The sequence below is a fragment of the Leptopilina boulardi genome, unplaced genomic scaffold (assembly GCF_019393585.1).
Source record: "Leptopilina boulardi isolate dan_hultmark-lab unplaced genomic scaffold, ZJU_Lbou_2.1 LbouV2_214, whole genome shotgun sequence".
Taxonomy (NCBI): Eukaryota; Metazoa; Arthropoda; class Insecta; order Hymenoptera; family Figitidae; genus Leptopilina; species Leptopilina boulardi.
The window spans coordinates 1143786-1164396 of record NW_026137768.1 but is presented as its reverse complement, the minus strand read 5'-3'; the positions used below and the strand labels follow the sequence as shown (position 1 = coordinate 1164396).

Here is a 20611-nt window from a genome sequence, read left to right as displayed (position 1 = left end):
ACACCAATCACTCATTCGCAACTCAAACAATTTTAAAATCGTTTTGAAACAATTAATAATAATCAATCGGAACAAAATTATCAATTTAAAAATGAAATTAAAAGTATGTTCGAACGTCATCTAAAAAATTCTAACACGCAAATGCAAGATCTATACGTGAAATATCTTCGCGAATTAACCCATTTCGTCCGAAAAGTCCGTTTTTCTTTTTCCTAATTTGCTTTCGCCATTTTCAAAATTCATGGGCTAAAAAAATTGGCAGTAGGTGTTTCTTATGTATTTTTTAGTCCTCTTTCAGAATCTATAAGAAAATTTAACTTTTCACTTAAGGATAAACAGTTATGATTGTTTAAACAAAAAAAAGACGTATTTTTTGGGGTTTTTTTCCATTAAAACTATATTTTTGATTCGAAATCGCGTCAGAAAAAATTTGGAATGGCAAAATATCGCGTCCAAAATGTCTGCCCTTTCATTTGGTGATAAGAAATTTTTATTTTCGCTAAATTTAAAATGGCGCCTCCAAAATGGCCACCAAAATGTCTGAAATTAAATCGTTCAGTTACATCATTCAAAAACTAGACAAATATCTACAAAACTTGTTACTCGGGGATTTTCGGGGTTGCAGATCCCGAATTTGATGTCAGATTTTCAAAATTCAAAATGGCGGATCCAATATGGCGGACGACATTTTAAAAATATAATAATGTATGAAGTAAATACTTCTTTATTTTAAGCCATTTTTAATAGAGAGAAGATGTCTTTTTAATTTTGTGGCCTATTGGCTTATATTTATTTAATTACATAAAAATTTGACGAGTTTCGACACAGTATTCTGTATCCTGATCAGAAAAAACAAAGCAAGATAAATAATCTGTAAAAAGCCAATAGAATACATAAGTTTCTACGAGAAACATTTTGGCAAACTATTTTATGGTGTACATACCAGGTTTTTTGAAAAACATTTGAAAAATTTTTTTACATAACCTCAAAAGGGTTTGTCAAAACTTCTTACAAAAAAGAAATCAAGAGAAGTCATACGGAAAATAAAAACCACTGTCTATCAATAAAATCATGTGTAAAAATATATAAAAAACGTGTGTAAAAAATATATAACAAATATAAAAAACATTTCCTTAATTAATAGAAGAACAAGTTTTTTGTCACGTTTTTGACATGTGACACATTTGTGTCCTCCATAGAGTATATTAGCCTATATAGAAGGGTTAGGCGAATGTGTAGAAGATAAGGCAAGTTTTATAGTTTACATGGTTTGTGAAAAGAGCAGAATGTGTCTTACAAAAAGAAAGAAGAAGGGAAAAGTTATTCAATTAAATTTAAATATATAATACATAAATTTTCGACATCACTTCTAAAATTTATGGAATTTTTTTCTTTTAAAATATAATACATTTCTATAATTTTTCGTTTGTAATACCCTACAAGAAAATGGCTATCCAACTATTTTTTTTTAAATAAGTATATATATAAGAGAATCAAGAGTTACACTGAAAAAAAAGTTCCGGTTAAAGTTACTAGATGCGTCTGGTTAAAAAATTTCTAGTTATTTTAACAAGAAAATATAGTTAAAAAGACAAAACAGTTCTAGTTAAATAAGTATGGTTAAAATAATTCTGGTTAAAAACGCGCGTTCGCGGACACTGCGTAGCGTGTGATATTCTTTTTCGAATAGTTTATCGTGCGGATCACAAGAATAGATGAAAAAGTTAACCAAGCTCTAGAAAATTGGGGTTTGGGAGAATTAAAAGATCTGTTTAAAGGTAGGTTAATTAATTTTATAATATAAGTGAAAAAATTGTTGACGGACGGCAAACCCGTTCGTGTGGAAAATAGTTTGAAGGTTATGTTGAAATCGTGCTCGACACGTTTTATCAGAATTTTAGTTCTGAATAATAATATTTAAATAAACATTATTAAGAGAATTTCAGTGTAAAGGTGTTATTATTTGATTGCATTTATATGTACTATAACGTGTATTTTTATTTATTTAATTGAATTTACTGAAATTTTTAATGTTAATTAATTAATTTAAATGTGGATTTGAGTAAAATACCCGTTATATTTGGTTTATTTTAATTTAATGCCCGAGACGCCAGGTTATTTTGTGGAAAATAACCAAACCATTTATTTAATGAATTTAATATGCTAGCCCAGCTCTGAACAAGGAGAGCGGGTGGGTAAGGAAAATCACCAATATCATTTTTAAACCACACTTTAATTATAATATGAAACAGGTCCAGAAGGGACCTGTGAAAACACAGAAATTTAGTTATAATTTGAAACAGGTCCTGAAGAGACCTGTGAGAACACACAAATTTTCGTAGAACAGAGTTTTTAATATTTTAACCTTTTAGGCGATCAAATCCGCCGAAAGTTCACTTTTAATGGACGAGAGACTCAATGGAGATACGCCGACGTCCTCGCAACAGTCCGCGTCTCATTTCTCTCCTTAAAATGCGTTAAATTCACTTGACACCAAAAATTATAATATACTACTGTCGAACGCCAAAACGAGAATGATTAAAAATGTCTGTTCGTCCGCGTCATCGCGTCCGTTCGTCGCGCTTCGTCTACATGGTGAGTCTCACCCGAGTTACAAAAGATCCACAATTGGTAATCGATGCGCGTAAGATGATAACTTCATTAATTATCGACGGTCGAAAGAAAATTCGATAAATCACCGATAGGGGCGCTGCACAATAACATGTGTCTGGAAGATGGCGATGACCAGTGTTTGGACAGGTCTCTGTTATTAAAAGTGGATCTTCGTTTTCCTGGCAATGTTGAATAATTGGGACTCACATCCAATTATATATGCCAGAAAATACTTCCCTTGATGTCTTCCTTCAAGGATGTTTAAGTCGATGGTCGACCCGATAGTTGTGGAATTGGGGACTTAACCCCGAGTGTTATTTTATGTAAAGAGAAAGAAAAGTGTTAGTTTTATTCTTAATTTCTTTTATGATCGGTGAACAATCATCTGGCGGTTCGCCCATAAGCGAGATCATGGAATTTATTGAAAATAAAGGTAAAATAAAAGTGATAGAATTGAAGTGAAATAAAGTGTGATTCCCGCTCTGGCGTTAAATTGACATTAAATTAATTATTTTTATTTATTTTGAACGCAGCCAATAAAATGCCGCGTTACAGTCCATAATACAAATTTTTTTAATACATATTTTATAATATTATTATAGAATAATAATCTTTGTATTCATTCCTTCATTCATTCACATTTTCTTAGCACTTGATATGTATTTCTCGTTATTATTAGATTATATATACATATATATATCTTTGCTTTGATAATGAGGGTTCTCGAGGGTTTCTACCTGCAATTTGTTTCGTCAAAAACAGCCTTCGGTTGAGGGTTTATTTTCTATTATTGTTTATATAAGATGGTCGATGATCGTTTAATTACTGTCCTGTAAGGGGAAGTGGTGTCTCTCATCTTACCAGCCGCACCCGAGCTATAACCATGTGGTTATATTAGAGAATCAAAATCAAGAAGAAAATCTTTGGTGCCAGCACCTTTGGGTTAAATTGGTTTAAAACAAATCGTATAGGTTTATTGTACCAAAATTATAAAACTTTTGAATATTAATATTTATATTTGGAACAACATATGCTCGTGATCGTGAAATTCTGACAATGAGAAATATGTCAAAATAAATTACAAAATTTAAAGAAAATTACAGGAAAATTATTTTATTTAAATATACATAAATATTTAAATAATCGTGAACGGAACCCTAGGTCAATTTTATTATTTTTGAACAGATTACCGTGAAAGCGTCATTAGTCTTTTTGAGGTAGAATAGTTAATTAGATTGTTCCCTTTTCAACTAACAGTAGTTTTTGAAGCTCTTGATCAACAACCGATTGGTACAGTTAAGTGTGAAGTTTATGAAATAGCATTTGCAACAACTGTATTGGTTAACAGTGTAAATTAAAAGATTAATTTATGAAACTGATAATAATACAATGAGCAAGCATTTCATATCAATTTTTGAAAACAATTAATTAAATCATTTTCCGGCAGTTAGAATGTCTAATATTAGGATTTCGATTTGTAGAGATTGATTCGAATTGTCTTTTCATAAATCGAGCTAAAGAACTTCAAAATGGTGGTCTGAAACTTTCATATTTTTGTAAGATTTTTGCCAGTAAAATTGACAACAGAGTTCTATCTACTGAAACTGAAAATGAAAAGAATATACCCAAAGAAAAAAATTTGTCATGTGAGATAAAAAAATTATCTACAGAAATTAAGGAGGGATTTACATGTTGGTGTAAATTCAGTATGTACAACAGCAAATAATGAGTAAATAATTTCGAGTCTTATTGTTAGTGAAAATTTTGATCCCATGACATATCCTACAATGTTTCCTTATGGTGATCCTGGATGGACTGTTAACCTTAAGCATACTCAAGGTACTTGTAAGTTTATTCATTTACAATTTTATATGTATCGTCTTTCATAGAGAAGAAAAAAGCGGGGATTGCCACATGTGCGTTTAATTATATTTTTACGTGCACAAATCTGCGATTCAGAAAATTTAAATAAAATGATATGTGCTGAAATCACAGACGAAATAAAGGATCCAGAACTTTTTAACATTGTAAAGCGATTTTAAGTTCATGGGCCTTGTGGTAAACAAAATAGGCATTCACCCTGCATGGATCCTGAGATGGGTCATTTAAATGTATTGCTGACAATTCGATGATCGTAGCATATAATCTTTATTTGAGTACAAAATTAAAGGTCATATTGACTGTGCAATAATATGTATTATATTATTATGACACCATAATGTTGAAATAATAATACAGTAACGATTTCAAAAATAACATTATAATTTTGTGACATCAAAATTCCAATAACTTTTCGTCAAATAAAAATAAATTTTCTAATTTTTCATAAAAAATTATAGATACCACGTGCGTTTACGCGCGTTTCTTTAAGCTAGTAGAATAATAATCTTTGTATTCATTCCTTCATTCATTCACATTTTCATAGTACTTGAATTTTCTCATTATTATTAGATTATATATACATATATATCTTTACTTTGATAATTAGGGTTCTCGAAGGTTTCTACCTGAAATTTGTTTTGTCTAAACAGCTTTCGGTTGAGGGTTCATAAGATGGTCCATGACCTTTTAAATACTGTCCTGTAAGATGAAGTTGTGTCCCCCACTTTACCAGCCCGGCCCGAACAATCATCATGTGGTTCTATGTACTGGAGAATAAGAAGCAAGAAGAAAATTTTTGGTGCCAGCACCTTTGGGTTAAATCGGTTTAAAACACATCATGTAGATTTATTGAATTGAACTAAAATTATAAAACTTTTCAATATTAACATTTACTATTATTGGAGCAATATATGCTCGTAATCGTGAACTTCTGAGGAAAACAAATATCTCAAAATAAATTAAACAATGTTTATAATTAAAAATTTTATAATTTTTTTGAAAAACTCATTAAGCGTCATAAAATAATATTGTCATTAAGCCCGAGAACGCCACACAGGCCCCCGCTGTAATTGACTTACTCGAGGTCTGAGCCCGGGACAGGCCGATAGAGTGAGGATATACCACTTCCCTTTTTAGGACCCAATCTGTGATTGCTCCATTCGTCCTAACAGCCTTGGGTTGAGGGAAATTTTTTTTATTATTGTATATGCTATATAGATGATAACCGTTTAATCCCCGTGAGTGGAAGTGGTGTATCCATTCTTAACTTACCAACATCTATCCCCGAGGACGCCACTCAGGCCTACTGTAATATCTGCCTCACGCGAGAACTTAACATAGGCCCGGATTGGTAGAGTAGGGGTATAACACTTCTCCTCAATGGAGTGAAACGGCTACTGCTGATTTAAGATGCTGATATAAGTCTACCGTTGCAACAACATTGTAGTAGTGTCGCTAAAAAAGCTTTTAATAGTCTCAGGTAACTTAACTTTATTATTATATAGTTTATAATATTTTTCTGTAATTTGTCGATCAATAACTTACTGCATGTGTTGAATCTTCTTATATTATATTTGTCTTTTTCATTTTTGTATTGGGCCCAAAAAATATATTCCTATTTTTGTATAGTATTAATAATTATATATGTATTTTGAAGATAAAACATTGATTATTGAATAATTTTTTTATGCATAAAATATGGATATTGCATAATATTGGTATAGAAGATATTTGTTTCTTTTGGTTGTCTTAAATGTTTCATATAAAAAATACTTCAATCCATTTAGTTTTCTTGGTATTCGATAACATTGGCATTTAAGATATTACGATTTTGAGGATAAAGAAAGATATTGCATAACATTAGTATTGAATATATTTTGATAATGCAACAAAAATATTGATTGTTTGATAATAGTGGAAGCTGGCTTTTGGAAAAATTGTTTGGTATTGGATAATTTTGGCATTAAAGATATTTTGATTTTAAGGAAAAAAATGATATTGCAGAATATTAGTATTGAATATATTTTGATATTGGAAAAAAATATTGATTATTTGACCACAGTGGAAGTTGGTTTTTGGAAAATTTTTTGGTATTGAATAAGATTGGCATTAAAGATATTTGGATTTTGAGGATAATAAAATATAATATTGGATAACATTGGTATTGAATATATTTTGATATTGAAAAAAATATATTGACTGTATGATAATAGAGGATGCTGGCTTTTGGAAAAGTATTTAAATAGATAGAAAGAGGTTTGAATATTGTTTTAAGGGTTGAAGTTGTCTTATGGGTTAAATAATACTTTGTGAGTTGAATATTGATTTGAATATTAATAAAAAGTGCAGAGGAAAATAAGTCAAATAATAATCATTATCGAAAATAATATAATATGGAAAAAGATTAAACAACGCTAATTCACGTTCATATAAGACTATCATTGTTGCATTAGTTAGCTGAATTATAGTTAATGAAATATTTTGTAGGTGAAACACATGTAAGTAAATTTTTTAAAGCAATAAACTAAAATAAACGATTTGTTTTGAAAAATGGCTTTATCAACAGTTTAAAAGTTGAAGAAGGATACCATGTCGAACATAGAAGAGTATTTTATTTTAAGTAATGAAGATTTTAAAATTATTGAAAATGTAAATGAAATGTTAAATGATGCTTGATTTAATTGTTCCAATTAGAGAAAGAGATAAAAATATTCAAATAGTTTATAGCGGTAATAACAATTCTGGTCATTGGATTTGTGTTTATTACGATGGAGTAAGACTCTATATTTTTGATAGCCTTAATGCAGGGTGTTTGAATATTCATCAAATAGAATATTTAATTAGATTGTTCCCTTTTAAACCAACAGAATTTGTTGTAGATGTTGATCAACAACCGATTAATACAGTTAAGTGTGAAGTATAATGCAATAGCATTTGCAACATCTGTACCCCACTGAAAATTCCCACATAGGCTTCCATATGGGAAACCACATGGGTCCCTAAATAGGAAGCCATATGGTTTCCTATACAAAGTCGTATACGTAATTGAAACAGGAATTTGAATAGGAAATTAAGTCGGAATTATCATATGAATCCACATCCACACAGGAATGTACATTCCTATGTATATTCCTATTTCAATTCCTATAATATGAATTTTTTTTCAACTCTAAGATATATATCTTTCAATAGAAGAGGTTCATGGTAGACTACAGAGATGAAAAAAATTTATTGCGCAGCCGAAAAAGTTGAAGAAAACTACTGCGCATGATATTAAGATATAATGTGCATTCATATGATAATTCCTACTTAATTTCCTATTCAAATTCCTGTTCCAATGACGTATACGATTTTGTAGCCTATGTGGGGATTTTCAGTAGGGTATTGGTTAACAGTGTAAATTAAAAGATTAATTTATGAAACTGCTAATAATATAATGAGGAAGCATTTGATGTCATTTTTTGAAAACAATTAATTAAATCATTTTCCGGCAGTTAGAATGTCTAATATTAGGATTTCTATTTGTAGGGAATAATTGGAATTGTCTTTTCATAACTCGAGCTAAAGAACTTCAAAATGGTGAACTAAACCTTTCATATTTTTCAAAAACTTTTCCCAGTAAAAATGACAACAGAGTTCTGTCTACTGAAACAGAGAATGAAAAGGGAAAATTTTGATCCCATGACATATCCTACAATGTTTCCTTATGGTGATCCTGGATGAACTGTTAACCTTAAGCATACTCAAGGTACTTGTAATTTTATTCATTTACAATTTTATATGTATCGTCTTTCATAGAGAAGAAAAAAGCGTGGATTGCCACATGTGCTTTTAACTATATGTTTGCGTACACAAATTTGCGATTCAGAAACTTTAAATAAAATGATATGTGCTGAAATCACAGACGAAATAAAGAATCCAGAACTTTTTAACATTGTAAAGCGATTTTAAGTTCATGGGCCTTGTGGTAAACAAAATAGGAATTCACCCTGCATGGATCCTGAGATGGGTCATTCAAATGTATTGCTGACAATTCGACGATCGTAGCATATAATCTTTATTTGAGTACAAAATTGAAAGGTCATATTGATTGGGTAATAATAGGTATTATATTATTATAACACCATAATGTTGAAATAGTAATACAGTATCGATTACAAAAATAATATTATTTTTCTGAGATCAAAATTCCAATAAGTGTCCGTTAAATAAAAATAAATTTTTCATAAAAAATAGTAGATATCGCGCGCGTTTACGCGCGTTTCTTTTAGCTAGTTTTATAGTATAATATAATAATAATAAATTTAATTAATTCTCGGATTAACTAGAATTTCTGGTACGATCAACCAGCAATTTTTTTACCAAAAATTTTTAACTAGAAAAATTTTAGTAAGATTAACTTGAAATTCTGGTTAAATTAACCAGAATTTTAACCAGAATTTTTTAACCAAATTTTCTAGTACTTTTAACCAGAAAAAGTAGTAAGGGTATATATAACTTTTTATTCTGGTTAGATTAACCAGAATTATGGTTATTTTAACCAGACTTTTTTTTCAGTGTATGAAATTGAAAAAAAACCGAAATTCGAATTGGCTTTTTCAAGAGTTATCTCTGTTCCTTATATAAAAGAAAAAAATTCTATAAATTTTAGAAGTGATGTCGAAAATTTATGTATTATATATTTAAATTTAATTGAATAACTTTTCCCTTCTTCTTTCTTTCTTTTCTATATAGGCTAATATACTCTATGGAGGACACAAATGTGTCACATGTCAAAAACGTGACAAAAAACTTGTTCTTCTATTAATTAAGGAAATGTTTTTTATATTTGTTATATATTTTTTACACACGTTTTTTATATATTTTTACACATGATTTTATTGATACACAGTGATTTTTATTTTCCGTATGACTTCTCTTGATTTCTTTTTTGTAAGAAGTTTTGACAAACCCTTTTGAGGTTATGTAAAAAAAATTTTCAAATGTTTTTCAAAAAACCTGGTATGTACACCATAAAATAGTTTGCCAAAATGTTTCTCGTAGAAACTTATGTATTCTATTGGCTTTTTACAGATTATTTATCTTGCTTTGTTTTTTCTGATGAGGATACAGAATACTGTGTCGAAACTTGTCAAATTTTTATGTAATTAAATAAATATAAGCCAATAGGCCACAAAATTAAAAAGACATCTTCTCTCTATTAAAAATATAAAGCTATTCGCTTAAAAATGGGTACTTGGGGGTTTTTGGGGTCACTGATTAGTGATTACGATTCCGGTTTGAGTTTTTCAAAATTCAAAATGGCGGATCCAATATGGCGGTCGATATTTTAAAAATCTAACGGTATCGGCTTGACACTTGTCACTGAGGGGTTCTTGGGGTCGCTGATTCCGAATTTGATGTCATATTTTCAAAATTCGAAATGGTGGATCCAATATGGCGAACGACACTTTAAAATTTAACGCAATCGGCTTGACACTTGTTACTCGGGGGGTTTTCGGGGTCGCTGATTACGAATCTGGTGTCAGTTTTTCAAAATTCAAAATGGCGAATTGAATTTGGCGGAAGAAAAAATAATACGGCCGCCAAAATAATTGAAATTTAAGGAAGACTAAAAAAAACTGTTAGTCGTCCGATAAATTAATTTTTATTATATTTAAAACGTTTATTAGCCGTCGAAGATTATTTATTTGTACACCTAACAAGCTCTCTATACACACGTTCATTTAAAACTAAATGTTGGACACGAATTAAATTCTGGAAGACAGCGAATACTAATTTTTTGGTATTTATTTATTATGCAAGTTTTGGAAGCATTCTTGGCAGAAATATTTTTTGCAATCAATGCAAAAATTATTTGTGCGAGTTGCGCAGATTTTATTTTCACAGCTCCTTTTTAAAGCTTGGACTGACGATTTGTGGAATTCTTTCGGAGCTGTTTTACTTTCTTGTAAATAAGCCTTGCTTACAATTAAAGCCATTTCTTTTGCACGTGTCAAGCCGATTCCGTTAGAATTTTATAATATCGTCCATATTGAATCCGCCATTTTGAATTTGGAAAAACTCAAACCGGAATCGTAATCAGCGACCCCAAAAACCCCCGAGTACCCATTTTTAAGCGAATAGCATTATATTTTTAAAATGTCGTCCGCCATATTGGATCCGCCATTTTGATTTTTGAAAATCTGACATCAAATTCGGGATCTGCAACCCCGAAAACCCCCGAGTAACAAGTTTTGTAGACATTTGTCTAGTTTTTGAATGATGGAACTGAACGATTTAATTTTAGACATTTTGGTGGCCATTTTGGAGGCCCCATTTTAAATTTAGCGAAAATGAAAATTTCTTATCATCACCAAATGAAAGGGCAGACATTTTAGGCGCGATATTTTGCCATTCCAAATTTCTTCTGACGCGATTTCGAATCAAAAATATAGTTTTCATGGGAAAAAACCCTAAAAAAATCCGTCTTCTTTTTGTTTATACAATCATAACTGTTTATCTTTAAGTCAAAAATTAAATTTTCTTATAGATTCTGAAAGAGGACTAAAAAATACATAAGAAACACCTACTGCCAATTTTTTTTAGTCCATGAATTTTGAAAATGGCGAAAGCAAATTAGGAAGAAGAAAAACGGACTTCTCGGACGAAATGGGTTAAATGCAGTGAGAAGTGAAACTATCGAAAAATTGCGCGCAGAGACAACTACCGCGATAGAGAAATTGTCACAAAAAGTTTCTGAATTGCAATTTAAAAAACTTCAATCTACCTGGCGTGACTCACGATGGGAATCCATAGACAATCAATTTGACGTCAATAGATTGAACACGTCACAGCTGACTGCGTTTCCTCCCACTACTACGGTGACCACCGCAAAAACAACGGCAGGCGCATCGATGAGGGGGAGGAACATCAACAACGTATGCTTTTTGTCCCACTCAACTTCGGTATTTAGATGATTGGATAATCATCTCGCGTACATTTGAGGAGCACCTCCTGTTATTGGATATTGCATTCAATATATTACAAGAAACTGGACTCGCGATTAATAAATACAAGTCCTATTTCGCGAAGTCCTCCGTCGAATATTTGGGATTTATCTTAGATAAAGACGGCCTCAAGCCGAACCTTAAGCGAATCGAACCAATTCTCGAACGTCCGATTCCTAAAAATCGAAAAGAATTACAACAATTCAATGGTTCAGTAAACTGGTATCATCGTCACTTACGTAACATTGCGCGAATGGAAGGGCCTCTTAACAAATTAGCCAGTCCTAAAGTACCTTGGGACTGGACCATAGAACATGAAAAATCGTTCAAAGAAGTCAAAGAGTCGTTAAAGAACGCCTTGACTCTAGTCCCGCCGCGACCCGGTTTAAGGCCTGAGCAGAATAGAAACGTAACAGGAATCGTAATCGTAAACGCAAGCGGAAGAATAAGTTAGAGAAGGACAAACAATTTATCTATCCTTCTCTAACTCATTCTTCCTGTTGCGCTTGCGATTACTATTTTGATTACGTTTCTATTCTGCTTAGGCCTTTACCATTCGTTTTCAACACAGATGCCAGTGATACAGGCATAGGTGCAATTTTAACACAAAAAGATGACGAACGCGAATATCTTATTACATGCGTAAACAGACCTTTAAGGGGTGAAGAATTAAATTATACCACCACCGAAAAGGAATGCTTGGCCGTAATTTTCGCGATTAAGAAACTTCGCTGCTATCTCGAAGCCACAGAGTTTACGGTAATAACTGATTACTCTAGTTTAATTTGGCTACAAGAGATCAAAGATCCGCGAGGTAGGCTTGCGCGATAGGCTCTTGAGCTTTCTGCTAATCAGGTTAAAATTGAACACCGTAAAGGTATAATGAACGAGGCCCCGGACACACTCTTTCGCCTATACGAAAGTGTCTCGGAAGACACGCCCCCTGCGCGGCTAAATGTCATTCATGACCAATCGTGGTACGAAGAGATGATAGCAGTAAAGAAACCATTGGCGACAATAATGCTTGGAAAAAAATATTGAAAGAAGGTGAAATTATCCCTTTAATAAAGAATTTCACGATACACCTCAATCGGCACACCAGGGAACCAATAAAACATATCTCGCGATTTTAACCCTTTCGTGCCCATGGGACATATATGTCCCACCTACAAAAACCTCCAGAACTCTAAACAGATTAAATATTTTTTATTCAAACTTGGTGCATTTTTTTCAGGAAGGATAGAGCTTTCAAAAAATGGAACTCACATTTTGTTTAAAAATTTATATTGTTCAGAAAAAAATATAAATAATTATGAAAAATGACGAATTTTTAAAACATTTTAGATTCGCTTGAAACTGGTTACTCGGGGGTTTTTGGGGTCGCTGAATACGAATCCGGTGTTAGTTTTTGAAAATTCAAAATGGCGTATCCAATATGGCGGACGAAAAAATCAAAATTGTTCGGATTCGCTTAAAAATGGTCACTCGGGGGTTTTCGGGGTCGCTGATTACGAATCCGATATTAGTTACTCAAAATTCAAAATGGCGGATCCAATATGGCGGACGAAAAATCAAAATTGTTCGGATTCGCTTGAAAATGGTCACTGGGGGGTTTTCGGGGTCGTTGATTACGAATTTGGTATTAGTTTTCAAAAATTGAGTCTTAAATCCAATGTTGCAGATCAATTTTTAATAATCGTTAACAATCGATTGAAACTAATTTAAATTAAACAAATTAAAATAAGTTAAAAGAATAACAGCAATAGAAGTTTATTTTTTTATGTCTGTAACGGCCTTCCACACCACCCTTGAGGTTCCGCAAGAAGTGCGTTGGATTTTTTTTGTTAATAACTTTTAAAAATACGTCCATCACATTGCATCCGTCATTTTGAAAAACTAATATCGGATTCGTAATCAGCGACCCCGAAAACCCCCGAGTAACCATTTTCATGCGAATCCAAACAATTTTGATTTTTCATCCGCCATATTGGATCCGCCATTTTGAATTTTGAGAAACTAATACCAAATTCGTAATCAGCGACCCCGAAAACCCCCCAGTGACCATTTTCAAGCGAATCCGAACAATTTTGATATTTCGTCCGCCATATTGGATTCGCCATTTTGAATTTTGAGAAACTAATATCGGATTCGTAATCAGCGACCCCGAAAACCCCCGAGTGACCATTTTCAAGCGAATCCGAACAATTTTGATTTTTCGTCCCCCATATTGGATCCGCCATTTTGAATTTTGAGAAACTAATATCGGATTCGTAATCAGCGACCCCGAAAACCCCCATGTAACCATTTTCAAGCGAATCCAAACAATTTTGATTTTTCGTCCGCCATATTGGATCCGCCATTTTGAATTTTGAAAAACTAATATCGGATTCGTAATCAGCGACCTCGAAAACCCCCAAGTGACAATTTTCAAGCGAATCCCAACAATTTTTATTTTTTCGTCCGCCATATTGAATCCGCCATTTTGAATTTTCAAAAACTAACACCAGATTCGTAATCAGCGACCCCAAAAACTATAGGAACCACTTTAGTTTCGTTTTTTTATATGCTCAGTTTTGCCTGGGCACGAAGGGGTTAACAATTATTATTGGCCCGGTATGCGCAAAGACATTAAGCGTTATGTTAGCGAGTGCGAGATATGTCTTAAATGCAAATCCAAGAATTATCCTCCGCAAGGCTTAATGTACTCTTGTAAAATTAAAGAACCATGGGAAATAGTATTGCTTGATATTATGGGTCCTCTTCCACGATCAAAATCTGGTAAACGTTATATCTTAGTTTGCGAAGATATGTATACTCGATACATAGATTGTTTCCCATTATCGGCAGCGGACGGACCAAAAATAGTAAGGTCATTAAACACCCTTATTAATAGATGGGAGTCCCTAGAATCTTTCTAACCGACAATGGAACAGAGTTCATAAATCGCAATATTACGAATTTCATAAATAAAATCAGATATGAACAGCGAACTACCCAGTGTATCACCCACAATCTAATCCGGTAGAACGCGTAAAACACATTTTGAAACTATGATTGCTAGCCTTTTAGGTGACGACCACCGCAAATGGGATTTCATTCTAAAAGAAATACAATTTGCTAATAATAACAAAACACATTCTTCCCTCGGCGTTACACCCGCGTATATCAACCACGCCCGTGAATAAGACGTCAATAACGCTAATGACTGGCTAGAACGCGTGAAACATATAGACGCGCTTCGAACAAAAGTTGAAGCAGAAATGTTTAAAGCCGACAAGAGACAGAGTAAGAATTTTAATAAAAATCACAAAAATAATATTAACTTTGAGCTTGGTTTAGTCGCGATTAACACGGTAGATTTGGAAAGTCTGCTCAACATGCGACTTGTCTTGGCGAATCAAGTCTTCAACGCGAAGGCGGTAATCGCGATGCTGCATCAAGAACTCGAACATGTTAAGGCATCACCTGTATCAAACACCGCAGAAGAGATCACCGCCAACTACAAACTCCTTGCAGAAGTGGTCAAAGAACGGCAAGAACTCTCTTCGCAAGTTGCCAATTTACAAAAAGAAACCGATCAATATAAGAAAAAGACTTTGCCATTGCAGAAAAATGTCGATTCCTACGAGAGGGCTTATAATGATCTGAAAACAGATTATTATTATATGAAGGACCTTCACAAACGAACTCGCGATCTCTTTAAACACAAGATATCGGAGGTGTTTAAAATGCAATGTGAACTACGCGAAATTCGCATTCGTCCACGAGCTCCAGAAGGTTGCCTTAACTGAAACGAGACTGGACATGGGTTTAGAGTCTGCAAAAAGCCCTACAACCATCGATTTTGTCAAAATGTTCCTGTCCTGATTTTAACAATTCTGAATGCCCATGACATCATGTTCCTGAAAGCGCGAGATGTAGAGGATGTTGGAGACCACAAAATTTCCCCCATACCAGCTGCGTTGAATGCTGCAACCAAATTAAAGAGACTAAACTGTCCACCGCTTTAGTTTCCAAAGATGTATCCAAGGGTGCTGTCCGAAAGGGATCCCGAAATCCATCAACCGCACATGCGAACGGGGAAACGCTCCCACAACGCGTTCCTCTGAAATCCGCGATCGCTTTATCGGAGACGTCAACTTCTGCTCACTCAGGGTTGTCAAGAAACGTGTCGAATCTGTTATCACCTCGCGAATCAGATAAAGATAATTTGGCATTATGGAAAACTCTCTCCGAGGCCATAAAACTCGACATCGAGAAACAAGAGGACAAGGAAGGCACACGATTGTCGCCCAGCTGTCAATGGACCGCATAGTCTAGCTCAGACTGATTGTGTCTTTAGCCTTTCACGTTTCGTAACATAATCAATAGCGGATCGATATTCAAAGGATTGCTGCGTTCGACACCAGTAATTTCACTCTTATTCTGGCTGTCCTCATCTGGTCTTGATTGGTGAATCACATAGTCGCTTTGGATTGTGTTTCATCATCGAGGAAGAGCCCATTGTTTTGTTGTAAGATAGCATTCTAATGTGCTACCCACGTCCATATAAATTATCAAAATTTTAAATCTCGCGAAAGGGTTGTCACAATTTCTATTTATATATTTTCTTAATGCTTCAATTTCAATTGGAATTTCGGAGGATTAGTAGCTCTGCATGCATAAAAACTTCGGAACCATCCACAAATTGTTAAATTGCAATAGTATCATCATCTTCTACGTCATTGCTACATCAAGTTGGATGAGTACATTTAATGTTTTTATATTGATAAAGCTAAGCTGACTTAATAAATCGCAAAACTTATTTTTATATTATTTAAAAAAACGCACGAAATGTGATTCCATCAATTTCTTTTTATCTGTAAATTTATATTTTTTATAATTCGAATGGCTTTTTATCGATCTGCGACAATTATTGTTCGTCATACGTATTTCACCATATTACGTATAATAAATTATAATTAAATTTATTTCTATTTCAATTTATAATGTTTATTTCTTCATTATAACTCATATTATAAATTTTTTTTATAAATATATTAAATTTTTTTTACAGTTCCCAGATATAATCCGGGAAAAACCAGATAGAAATCGGGACGCATGATTATGTTCTAAAAATCATTAGTCAGAATTTTCATTTTATCGAATTTCATTTGTAATAATTAGTTTTGAGCTGAATTTTTATTTGTTCGAATTAGTATTTTGCATAATTTTTATCAAACCAATTTTCTATATTATAGAATTTTTATTTAACCCTCCGTCAGTCGCATGGTGAGAGAATCCCTCACCCTGTTTTGTATTTTTCATTTATTTCTCTTAAATCACATAAAATTATCATTCCATAATTTCAGTACCTTTCACATCACTCTTCTTTTATACATTAAAACAGTTTTTACGTTCTTATTTAGTGTTATTTTTATTTTTTTGAATTTAAAGTCAACAAATGTCACGATTTGGTGACGGATGCTCTCACCGTGCGACCAATCGCGTATAGTCGATTTTACTTGTTTTTAAACGTAGTAGTGAGGCAGCGTTGCCAAGTTGACACACATGTGAGAACCTAACCTTAAAAAACATATGCTAATAGCTCCGACGATCTTCAATTTCAAAGCCGCGCTTATTTGAATGATTCGGCAACACTGCACTCAATTACATGGGTGAGAGATTATCTCACTTGCGACCAACCGCGTTATAAAAAAAGATGCGACTGACGAAAATTCACTTCACAGAATTTTGATATGTTCGAATATTTATTTGTCAGAATTTTCCCAAGTAGCACGATATATCAACCAGATGTCACGGTGATATCACCGGGTAATGTCACCGTGACATCAGGAAAATGTCAAAATGTTCGCCTTACGGTGATATCACACGGCGACATCGAGGTGATATCATGGTGACATCAAGGTGATATCAGTCATATCACGTTGATATCATGGTGATATCATGTTGATATTTCACAGGGATTTAAAATTTTTAAAAAATTATTATTATTTTTATTATTTTTATTTATAATTATTTTTTAAATTATTAAAAATTTTAAGTCCCTGTAAAATAAACATAACATCACGGTGATATCACCATGATATCACCGTGATATGACTATCACTGTGATTTCACTTTGATGTCACCATGATATCACCGTTTGATATCACCGTAAGGCGGACATTTTGACATTTTCCTGATGTCACGGTGACATTCCCCGGTGATATCACCGTGGCATCTGGTTGATATATCGTGCTACTTTGGTTTATTTGCCCGAATTTTCATTTAACATAATAGGCATTTTAAAGAATTTTTATTGGGTAGAATTTGATTGCATAGAATTTTCATTTTTTCGAATTATTACTTGATATAATTTCCATATAACCGATTTTTCATTCTACTGAATTTTTACTTAACCGAGAAACCATTTAATAGAATTTCTAATTTATAGAAATTTAATTTGTTCGACTTTGCAAATGACCGAACAAACAATCGATAGAAATATTTCGGCGCGATTTTTAAAATCAACCAATCACAATTTTATGGAGAATTTTTGATTGGTTGATTTTAAAAATCGCGGCGAAATCTTTCTGTCCATTGTTTGTTCGGCCATTTGCAAATTCGGACAATAGAAAATTCTATCATTTAGAAATTCTATTAAATGATTTTTCGGTTAAGTAAAAATTCTGTACTATGAAAAATCGGTTATATGGAAATTATATCAAATAATAATTTGAACAAATGAAAATTCATCCGAATGAAAATTCTATGCAATGAAATTCTACCCAATAAAAATTCTTTAAAATGCCTATTATGTTAAATGAAAATTCGAAGAAATAAAAATTCTGTAATATAGAAAAAATATTTTGAAACATTCTATACTCAGCCAGGATAAAACTTTATTCGTCACATGTGGATCCCGTTAGAAACTATACAGATTTAGTTACTGTAACGATTTAAAAGTTAACATGCACAAATTAGATAAAACCATGTTACAACCCGTGACAAAAACCTGAAAAGTTTCCGCTTCAGACTAGATAGTATCTAAATTATACACATTATAATTGTATCTTTGATAAAATGAGATTTTTATAAATTAGAATGCAAATTGAATAATAACAATTTAGTATTTAAAAAAATTAAAATTTGTAACTTACTTTATTAATGAGCAAATTTTGAGGTTTTAGATCCCTATGTAGGACATTTCTGCTGTGACAAAATGCTAAGCCTCTTAATAATTGATATCTAAAAGAAAGAAACGAGTTTTATTTTCGTATCAAGAAATAAAGTTATTTTTAGGGTTTCGTGGCCCAGGGCTGAAACCATTATAGTGACGCTTTGAAATCCGTCCGTCCGTTGTACATTAGTATAACAATGGAAAACGTTATATAGCAATAGTTGCTACGACAACCGTTACCCTAGCAACGGTAGCTATGATAACCGTTACTATTGGGATCTGACATGGGGGCGGGGCCTAAAGCAATATGGCGTAAATTGGGTAACACTTTTAGTGAATTTACATGGGAATAACATGGGATGCAATAGAAAAAAATCGTTTAAAAAATATTGCTTAATTTAATAAATGTATAAGTGAATTTTTTTAATACAAAATTACTATTTAAATTCCTATTTACAAACATGAATAAAAATATAAAAGAAATCTTATTTTTATACAAATGATTTTCTCAAATCCAGCGATACATGTGCAAGAAAAGTATTGTATTTTCCTTTATATTTCATGTAATTATATGAAAATTTATAAATGTATATATTTCATTTTTCATTGTAAAAGTCTGTTAACAAGAAGTGAAAAAAAAATTTATTTATCCGTTTTTACAGTGATAAATTAACTTTCAAAATGTTCAATGCACGGGTAATATGAAAGATTATATAACCTCCAAATTTTAAAATCTTAAACTTACCTGGTAAAATGTAATCACTTCTTTTGAAATGCAGAGAACATACTCTCATAGAAGGCTTTATACTGTTTATTTTTAAAGCATTTTTCCAGGCCTTTAATTGATCGACTTTCAAAATTATCGAACGTATTTTTCACACCAACTACTCGTTGTTTTGGTTTCGGAAATTTATGGAAAATTACGCTTAAATTTTTCGCTACAGTACTGCCACAGCCTCTCACAGAACACTTAATTCTGCAGGAAGATTTCTCACGCGGTAAAAAATGTAGCTTCATTCATAATGATAAAATAATTAACAATGACAGCGGAACTACAATTGCAAGTGACACAAACAGTTATCCAAAACTAGTTACATTTTTCAACACCAGATGGCATGTGTACGAATGTCAGATCCCAATAGAAACTGTGGTTATAATAATTTTAACCTTAGTAACATATACCATGCAACTTGGCCATGAAATCCTCACAGAAAAAACCTGAACTAAAAATAAGTTCAATCAGGCTCAATTTGAAATGCAACAAAAATAAGCCAATGTTAAACGATATGGAAATAATTGTGTTATTACTCATAAGCATAGCTTAGAAGCCACAGTCGTTTCGTCTCGGTCCCCATTATTGGACTCATCAGTAAGGGTACGTAGTGCTTATGCTATGCGTGTGTATTAATGTGCGCAGAAATCTACTGAGTGTATGCCGAAACGAAAAGCCCAACCAAGATATCTCCCCACTTCTCGTAACCAACAAACTGCAACCCTACCGTAAGGGTGGTACTGGATTGGTACTGGGAAATCGGAACTGAGGGCTCAGTACCAGCTCAGTACTAATTTGGTGCATTTTGGTACTGAAATGGAACTGGGAAATTTACCTGCGAAAAGGGTCGAGTTACCGTTAATACCCTCATAAAAGTGAAAAGCGACTAGCTTTTTCAATATGTTTAAACTAATACTTTATATTTATTTCAATATTATATTTGTTTTTCATGGATTTATATTATTTTTATACATTATTATGCATATGATATGACCTTTGGCAGCTAAATTCAAAAATGATGTCCATTTTTTTATCAAACTTAAGGTATACGAGATAAATTATAACTTTTTGAAATGTAATTATTTTTTGATAAATTTTAGATATTCATAATCTGGAAATATCAAAGAATCTCAATATATATTTTTTAAAGTTGAGTTATTAAAATTACAAATTTTTCAAGTCATAAAACTCGGG

At 32.6% G+C, this 20611-nt stretch overlaps 1 protein-coding gene across 1 annotated transcript in view; it reads right to left on the bottom strand.

The window, feature by feature from the left end:
• The window catches only part of LOC127279124 (cyclin-dependent kinase 5), a 119354-nt gene that overhangs the window by 63183 nt on the left and 35560 nt on the right, over positions 1-20611 (bottom strand). Inside the window, exon 4 of the mRNA XM_051301277.1 lies at positions 18626-18713. Within this exon, the coding sequence (XP_051157234.1) occupies positions 18626-18713 (88 nt within the window). The remainder of the gene's footprint in view (positions 1-18625; positions 18714-20611) is intronic.